The sequence below is a fragment of the Maylandia zebra genome, linkage group LG18, assembly GCF_041146795.1.
Source record: "Maylandia zebra isolate NMK-2024a linkage group LG18, Mzebra_GT3a, whole genome shotgun sequence".
Lineage (NCBI taxonomy): Eukaryota > Metazoa > Chordata > Actinopteri > Cichliformes > Cichlidae > Maylandia > Maylandia zebra.
Window position 1 is genome coordinate 34,026,591 of NC_135184.1, and position 8,215 is coordinate 34,034,805.

General features: G+C 42.7%; 1 protein-coding gene across 2 annotated transcripts in view; it reads left to right on the forward strand.

Moving 5' to 3' along the window:
* The window catches only part of paxip1 (PAX interacting (with transcription-activation domain) protein 1), a 31,290-nt gene extending 23,294 nt beyond the window's left edge, over nucleotides 1-7,996 (forward strand). For both annotated transcript variants that reach the window (XM_076876326.1, XM_076876327.1), the window contains exons 10-23: nucleotides 1,624-1,718; nucleotides 1,823-1,918; nucleotides 3,132-3,269; nucleotides 3,420-3,541; nucleotides 3,955-4,139; nucleotides 4,393-4,436; nucleotides 4,779-4,846; nucleotides 4,962-5,064; nucleotides 5,203-5,371; nucleotides 5,512-5,612; nucleotides 6,545-6,679; nucleotides 6,903-6,978; nucleotides 7,095-7,154; nucleotides 7,686-7,996. In XM_076876326.1, coding sequence (XP_076732441.1) covers nucleotides 1,624-1,718; nucleotides 1,823-1,918; nucleotides 3,132-3,269; nucleotides 3,420-3,541; nucleotides 3,955-4,139; nucleotides 4,393-4,436; nucleotides 4,779-4,846; nucleotides 4,962-5,064; nucleotides 5,203-5,371; nucleotides 5,512-5,612; nucleotides 6,545-6,679; nucleotides 6,903-6,978; nucleotides 7,095-7,154; nucleotides 7,686-7,702 — 1,409 coding nt within the window. In that variant the 3' untranslated portion in view covers nucleotides 7,703-7,996. The remainder of the gene's footprint in view (nucleotides 1-1,623; nucleotides 1,719-1,822; nucleotides 1,919-3,131; nucleotides 3,270-3,419; nucleotides 3,542-3,954; nucleotides 4,140-4,392; nucleotides 4,437-4,778; nucleotides 4,847-4,961; nucleotides 5,065-5,202; nucleotides 5,372-5,511; nucleotides 5,613-6,544; nucleotides 6,680-6,902; nucleotides 6,979-7,094; nucleotides 7,155-7,685) is intronic.
* The last annotated feature ends 219 nt before the right edge of the window (nucleotides 7,997-8,215 follow it).

The following is an 8,215-nucleotide window of genomic DNA, read 5'->3' on the forward strand; positions in this document are numbered from 1 at the left end:
TCAGTGTTTTATTTGTTCCTCAGTAAATTGGTTTGACTGAGATTAAAGTTATAGTTTTCACACAGCTGAATAAACGTCAAAGAGAGAACTGATAAAACAGAAGTGTGAGATGGTCGAGAGTTTACTCCAGTGTGCTGTTATATTTTAAAATGTTTTTTAAAATTTTTTTTAAATATTTTTAAACCTGAGACAATCTGCAAATTTCATTAAAATTTAATAAACTATCATCTTGTCTTTATTTTTAGTTAGCACAGACCTTAAACACTTCAAGCTGCAAGCTAATGATAGTTAAATAAGAGCAGATGCTGCTGGTGCAATAAGCTGTACATTTTACATCCAGTGGATGATGATCTGATTAGTCGACTAAAAATAATTGGTGACTAGTGACTATCAAAATAATAGTTTGTGGCGGCCCTACCTGCAAGCCACTGTTCAGTGGAAGCTAAACAAAGCATTTAAAAAGAACAACTTTTGAAGCTGAATATTATCAGCATAGAAGTGATAAACAAATCAGGGAACTGACTAATAAGTCCTAGAGGTGTACAGGAGAAAAAGAATAGGTCCAAGAACTGAACCCTTTGGTACCCCACTAGTCAGGTTCTTACAGTGTGACATAAACTGATTTGCAAAAATGCTACAAGATCTGTTGGAAAGTTATGACTGAAACCACTGCAAAGCCAGACCGGACACATCGACTACATCCCGGAGCCTGTTCATCAGGCTGGTAGGGTCGACGGTTTCAAAGTCCAGCAAAACCATAACTGTGACTATGTCGCTTTAAGTAATGTGGTTTCCTTTGAGTGGCATCCAGACTGAAATTTGTCATACATCTCATGTTTTTCTAAAAAAGCCCCAAGTTCATGTGAAACTCCTTTTTTCAGAATTGTAGACAATAACGGGAGCTTGGAGATGGACCTATAATTCTTAAACTCTGTTGGGTCCAAACTGCTCTTTTTTAATATCGGGAAAAACAACAGCATGCTTAAAGGGCCGAGGGACCACACCTGTTAAAACAGAGGCATATCTCTACAGTGAGGAGCCAATAGCAGAGAGAGCTTTTTTTAAACAGCCCAGCAGGTAGTATGTCATTTGGACAAGTCGTGATTTTCATTTTATCCAACAGAGGTGAAAGGTCATGTATAGTCATTGGGTTAAACACTAATAGGTGGTGTAATGGCCACACAGAAACTGATGTGCTGCTGTGCTCACAGTCAGCAGCAGCACAGGTCGAAGACGGGAGAAAGAGTCAGCTCTGATGGCTGAGAGGACAGCAGCTGTTTTCACCACCTATCTTTCCAACATAGGAGACTCCAAGTAATACAGGGTGACTGATTATCTGTTGCTGGCTTGATATTGTTTTGTGTTATTGCGTGACTTGTGCTTTAATGGGTGAGTTTAGATCACAGAATGCACTGAAACACAGTCACACAAAGTCTGTGTGACCACAAACTGAACCTGTCCAAGTCTTTTAAGTCTAATTAAGAAAATAAGCACACCTGCTGATTGAGATGATGAATTTCTATAGAAGGCTGGGTCTCTGGTAACTGCAGGATTGAAACTGCTGTCAGTCCTGCACTCTCTTCAGTCTGTGAGTCAGTGACAATAATTTCTTTCTTTCCGCAGTCCCACAGGATGGCTTCCTCCTGGGCTGTGTGTTTGGTATTGCCGACTATCCAGAACAGATGGCTGACAAACAGCTCCTTGCTACATGGAAGAGGGTAAGTCACTGAGAGAGAGTATGAGTACCCAAGTAGGGTGAAAGACAGGAAACAATGCTGAGCATCAGACAGATCAGTGTTTGTTTACCGATCTCCTTCGTCAGGTCATTCAGGCGTGTGGAGGCTCAGTTGATCCAACCCTAACCAGCCGCTGCACACATCTGCTGTGTGAAAGTCAGGTCAGCAGCATGTACGTACAGGTAAGGATGTCTCCCATGAGAACAGACACAGTTTATGGAGTGTGGAATCCCAGTATGACTATCATAAATGTTTTCGTACTCATTCATTATTAGGGATGGGTATCGTTTAGGTTTTATCCGATACCAGTACCAAACTGGTACTTTTGAAATGGTGCCGGTGCTTAAAGAATGGAGAACACAAACTTTGTCCAAAAACCTCTCATGTTCAGCTGTTTTTTTGTGAAAAGATAACAATGTTAGCCTTTTCTGCAGCTATGGGGCATATATGGCATCACTCTTGGCTGGAAGCAGTGCTTAATCAATGGAAAAAACACAAACTTTGTCCAAAAACCTCTCATGTTTAACTGTTTTCCACTTTTCTTTGGTCATTTTAGCCTTTTTGGCCAGGGTGAAGGGAGTATCTGCCATCAAACAAGAAGATAGCTGCATGTAACTACGACGGTGTTTGCTAGTTCACCTTACATGCATTCATGTAATAGCGTGGTTAGCCTACTCAGCGTAAATTACACACGAACAACATTAAGCTACTCACGCAGAGAAGAACGGCTGCTGCTGCATCATCATCCTCATCATTTCTGCTACACTGGCAGGGCTACGGCTACACCCGCAGTAGATGTGCTCGGTGTGAGGTCTCGCAGCAAGCTATCAAATAGGGTGGATTTCTCGGCTTTTAAAAAAAAAACGCTATGCGTCGCCAGGTGTTTCATCACATTCGAGGTGTTACCTCCTTTGCACAGTATCAGCTTAAAGCACTTGTTGCTGCTGAGTTTGCATCTTTTGCTGTGAAGTACAGCCAGACTTTGACCGCTTCGCCTTGGGCATTTTTAATCTGTAGCTCTGCTCTAAAAGAACGTACGTACCTGGGCCCGCCTACTACGCTTACAAAGGTAAAATGATTGGCTAGAATCCAAAGTGTATCACGTCTCAGGGGGAAAAAAAGCACCAAAATAAAGCACTGAAATGTGCGCTGCTTTTCGGTCTGGTTACTACCGTTTATGTCAGAACCGGTGCGATACCGGTACCCATCCCTAATCATTATTGGCCTTTAACTGGAGTGCAACATTTAGTATCACCTAATTGATACTTTATTGCGATGGAATGAGACAAACCCTTGAATGGGACCGATATTACCCGCTGTCTCCTCAGAGTATAGAGGATAAATACTGAACTTCTGCTGGTTGAAATTGAACCAAAAGCACGTTGCCTCTTCCAGGCACTCAGAGAGGGGAAACGCTGTGTAACCGCCCACTGGCTCAACACTGTGCTGAAGAAGAAGAGGATGGTTCCTCCTCACCGGACGTTACATGTGCCATTTGCCTTCCCTCCTGGAGCCAAACCCTGTTCTCAGCATGTACGTCTGCCGTTTCTTTTAACAGTAGTTTTTCTACAGTCTTTGTACTTGGTGAACTTAATGAACTTCAAAATACTGCACTCCAATTGGCAGGAAGCATTTCTGCTTGTCAGATCTTTACTCCAGCTCTCTGTTGCCGTCTTTCCTCAGATCATATCAGTGACGGGTTTTATGGATGCTGACAGAGATGATCTAAAACTGATGGCCTACCTGGCTGGTGCCAGATACACCGGATATCTTTGTCGCAGTAACACTGTCCTCATTTGCAAAGAGTAAGAGTTGGGGTCGGGTAGATGAGTTCCTCTTTGGGTATTCTTTTGTACTGCACGCAGTATATCCATAGAACTCAAACTATACAAGAACTATCTTACTTTTGGTTTTATGTCGTTCTTGGAGTGTTGTACTCCTCATTTGTATGTGTGAAGGACTCAGCCTATCTTCAAGCTTCTCTTTATCCTAAGTGTTAACCTTTTTTAGTCAGATCAGATGCTTTGTTTTGTTAATCCAGCATTTTCACTCTTTTATTTCCCAACTTTGTTGCAACTTGTTTGAAATGTCTCATTTTCTTTTAAACATTTTTCAGTTGAACCTTCTTGTGTGAAGGTTGAACGTTCAGTTTGCTTGAGAACCTTCACTTCTCAAGCACACTGTCAGTTTTATGGTTGTCTTGCTAATATCACTTTAGACCCAGTGGGCTTAAATATGAGAAGGCCAAGGAGTGGAAGATCCCTTGTGTGAATGCCCAGTGGCTGTGTGATATACTGCTGGGCAACTTTGAAGCACTGAGACAAATCCAGCACAGCCGATACTCCATCTACACACATCCTGAACCACTGGTGCCTAACCCACAGCTGGTCCAGAACCTGCTTGGTATGTACGCCGTCACTGGAGTTGTTACGTAGTGAGCAATTACATGAAGATATTACCCAATATCTCTTACTTGCCACACACTCTCTCCTGTGGGGTATGCTTAGTTAGTCTAACCTGACTGGAGCCACACAGCTCTGGTTTTGTGTGGCTTGATTTTGGTTCGTCAGGAGAGTGAAGAGCTTTTGATGTTTTATCACTTGGAATGGCCACACTTTAAGATACTGTCCTGATTACCTTGTGCATTTCTCTGTAGCCGCTTGGAGAACACCAATCAAAGTCTCTTCTGAAGCTTTGGCGGTGAGTTTTTGTGTCACAGTGTTCTTCACATTCTTTTGTTTGGAATGTCGAGAAGCTCCGTAACCCCTCTCTCAGCCTGCTCTGAATCCTCTGCTCCAGACAGTTTTCCGACTCTTGGATTGACATAACGTCACACATTTCTAGCTTTAACCACAACACCTCACACACCTCTTCAGTTGTTGTGGGCAGTTATTCACAGGAAAATATCTGTGTGAGAGTGATTTGTTTTTTAGTGCGTTTGTCCTTAAAAAGTTGAATCAGTCATAGAAGAGAGAGAAGCAACAGAGGAACAGTGTACCGGCTCGTCTGATTGTGCTTTTGTGGCGTCTGTTTGGTGTTTAGAGCCTCCAGCTGCTGCAGAAGCAGAAGATCAGCGACTCAGCAAACCCACCTGCAAACAAGAAGGCCAGGTCGGTATAGCAGGTTAGGGACTAGCCTGTCACTCCTCTGCACGAGAACAGAGTTGGACCACACACCCTCCAGACTGCCATGTTCTAATGATACTTTGCATTTCTGTCTCTGAAGACTGGAAGAGATCCAGTCCCCGAGTAAGAAGCTTCCTCCAGAGTCCACTCCTCGGGTCATGTTCACAGGCTTTGAGCCTATGCAAGTACAGCAGTACACCAAGGTGAAAGCAGCCTTCCCACGCTCAAACATTTAGTGTGTTGTTAGACTGAAGCTCAGATTAGTGAGAACGCTGAAGTTACTCTCAAAGCACATCTGCAGCCTCAGCTGCTATTTGAATGTGTCCCCTTTCCTCCTGCAGAGGTTACATGCTTTAGGTGGTGAGCTTGCAGACAGCAGTCAGAAAGTCACTCACCTTGTGGCCAGTAAGGTGACTCGCACTGTCAAGTTCCTCACTGCCATGTCGGTGGTCAAACACATAGTCACCCCAGAGTGGCTGGAGGAAAGCTGGAGGAGTCAGAAGTTTGTGGGTATGTTTGCGTCCCACCCCTCCTTTTTCTTATCTAACTGTGTTTTGTAGAGATCAAAGTGGAACTGAAATTGGTCTTGTGCTGCGGTTTTACCTGTATATGTTTCGTTAACGGGAGCAAACCTGTTGTGTGTGTTACAGACGAGCAGAGTTGCACTCTGAGGGACGCAGAAGCGGAGGTGTTGTTTGGCTTCAGCCTGGAGGAGTCGCTAAAGAGAGCCCAAAGTGCACCTCTCTTTAAGGTCCTCTGACAACATAACTGCTGTGTTCAACCAAAAACCGTCTTTTTCTTGATGCCAGTTAAAGAATTCAGAAGTAGGGCTGTGCCATGTGACCAAAATCATATCCTGATAACAATATATGTTCTGGGAACCCGACTTGTGTGAAGTGTTTTCAGCTGGGCGTCCTGTACCTGGAGTCAAGTGTTTTGACCGATGCATGAAACTATATTTTTAGATATAAGTTGTAACGGCCGCTGTTTTCTTTGTATTTCTTACATGCGGCGCTGCGGGGAAAAGCGTTTGAGTCTAAGGTTTATTTTGAGCACCTGACGGCTCTTTTTTTATTGCTTCTCAGCTCTCTCCATCCTCTTTCACGTGATTCTTGCATTAGAAGAGGTTTGTTGTGTTTGAGTCTGAGGTGGACCGGTTTGCAGCATAATTTGCATAGTACAGTTTTCTGGTCCGTGTCAGAGTTTGTATAACCAAACCATGTCCATGCTACAGCCCCTCGTTTAGGAATAAGGTCCTTGATTTGTTTTGACTGGTCTGTTTGGAGCCAGTTGTTCCTGCCTCCTCTTCACTGGCCATGCTGGGATTCTCTGTGCCCCGATGAACAAATATTGCTGTAAACAGTGTGCTTTGCAACACCATGAAACAAACGATAGCGTATAATTTGAAACGACAGATGTTTTCATATCTGATGTATTTCGTCATATTGCACAGCCCTATTCAGAAGTGCTAAACTCATTTTACCTTTTTGTTCAACTATTAAAAAGTCACTCGTGCTGATGATCACACAACATTTAAATATATTAGGCCTTTATATATAGTGGGTCAGTTGACTGAACTAGTATATTTAAACTGAGCTGGACTAACTGGAAACCAGTGTACTAATTGTTCTGATGATTAACGGTTGAGTCTCTTTTTGCGTTTCCTGTGACACGGTGATGCAGGGGAAGTACTTCTACCTCACACCAGGGATCTGTCCAAGCCTCAGCACAATGAAGTCCATTCTGGAGAGCGCCGGAGGAAAGCTGCTGACCAAGCAGCCCTCATACAGAAAGATCATGGAGCACAATCAGAATAAGGTGCTGAAAGTTGCTGCAACTCTTTCATGTCTCTAGGCACTCGTAAATGTCCACAGAGGTGGTGGGTTCTTGTGACAATATGGCAGAAACCTGGGAGGAGTGTAGCTTTTATTTCATGTATTTTCATTTCAGCACAAAATAAAACAGACATGTGTTTGACAGAAGTCTTTTATTACAGTTTTTCTCTATAAATCAGTAACCACATGTTGGCATTTGGTTGCAGAACCTTCCGGAGATCATATTAATTTCCTGCGACAATGACCTTCACCTCTGTAGGGAATACTTCTTGAAAAACATTGGTAAGATGCTCTCCCAGGGCCCACTTGTATTTATCCTCATTTTATTTTTTTTACAGAGTGTCTTCATAAAGTTGACATTGTGTTTCATTTGCACTCTTGTGGTCTCTGTTTTCCAGATGTCCACAATGCTGAGTTCATTCTGACTGGAGTTCTCACCCAGAAACTTGACTATGAATCATATCCTTTACAGTCTCACAGCAACTAGTTTAGTTTGCTGACATGTTTTATGGCTGAATGATACTTTCAGTCTTTAAACCCAAAATGATCCCAAATTAAAGCTGTAGAGTTGTTCTTCCAGGCAGGGATCATGCAGTCAGTGGGAAACAAACGCATTAGTCACATGTCCTCTTCACTGCAGTGTGGACTAAACACACTATTGGGAGATTTGTGGATTCATCACTCATGATGAATCCACAGTGATTAATCTAATAAGTCTGCCTGAGATTGCACAGGTCTTCACTTACTGTCATGTTATCTATGAACTAATGCACACATGCCAATCGTTTGGCATCAACAAAAGTACGCAATAGGGGTATTTTCCAAAGCGGCCTGGAGCCCCTCCCCTGTAATACTAATGTGGATGTTATTACCAGATAGAGGCCAGAACTGCAGCTGCGTTTGAGCCCATGGAGAAATGTTTTGCTGTGTGATGTAGAGTGACCGGATGGTGGTGTTACTGTGTTCAGTCAGTTTCCTTGACAGTCACACATATAAGTTCACTTGATGACGCAGCAGTGAAGCATAAAGAAGAGGACGCGGGACAGAATGAGGACGACCGTGTGTACAGTCCAGCCACACTGACTTTTCTATGTTTTTATTTCTGTGCAGATGTCTCCAGTCTTTTTGTAGCCTTTTGTTACCTGTTTGAGACGAATTAAATGGATGTTATTTTTGTGAAATAATTGTTTAAATTATGGAGGATGAAACTTTGTTTTCTGTTGTTGAGAATAGGATGTGTAAAGCTTCAGCTCACAAATGCTGCTTTTTGGAATAAAAACTACACTTTGATTGTGAAAAATGCTTTCAGCTTCATACCTGATCAAGAAAACTGTTAATAACTAAAGTAAAACATTAGCTTTTTAGATAAAGTTAATGTCTGTGCATGTGCAATAAAGCCTCATAGCAGAGTATGCTAAATTCACAATTCAAGCAGTCACGCAGTAAAAGATGGACATGTTGAGAACAAAAGGTCTGTTGACTTCTCATGTTTTTGAGGGTTTCAACGCTTTCTCGATGT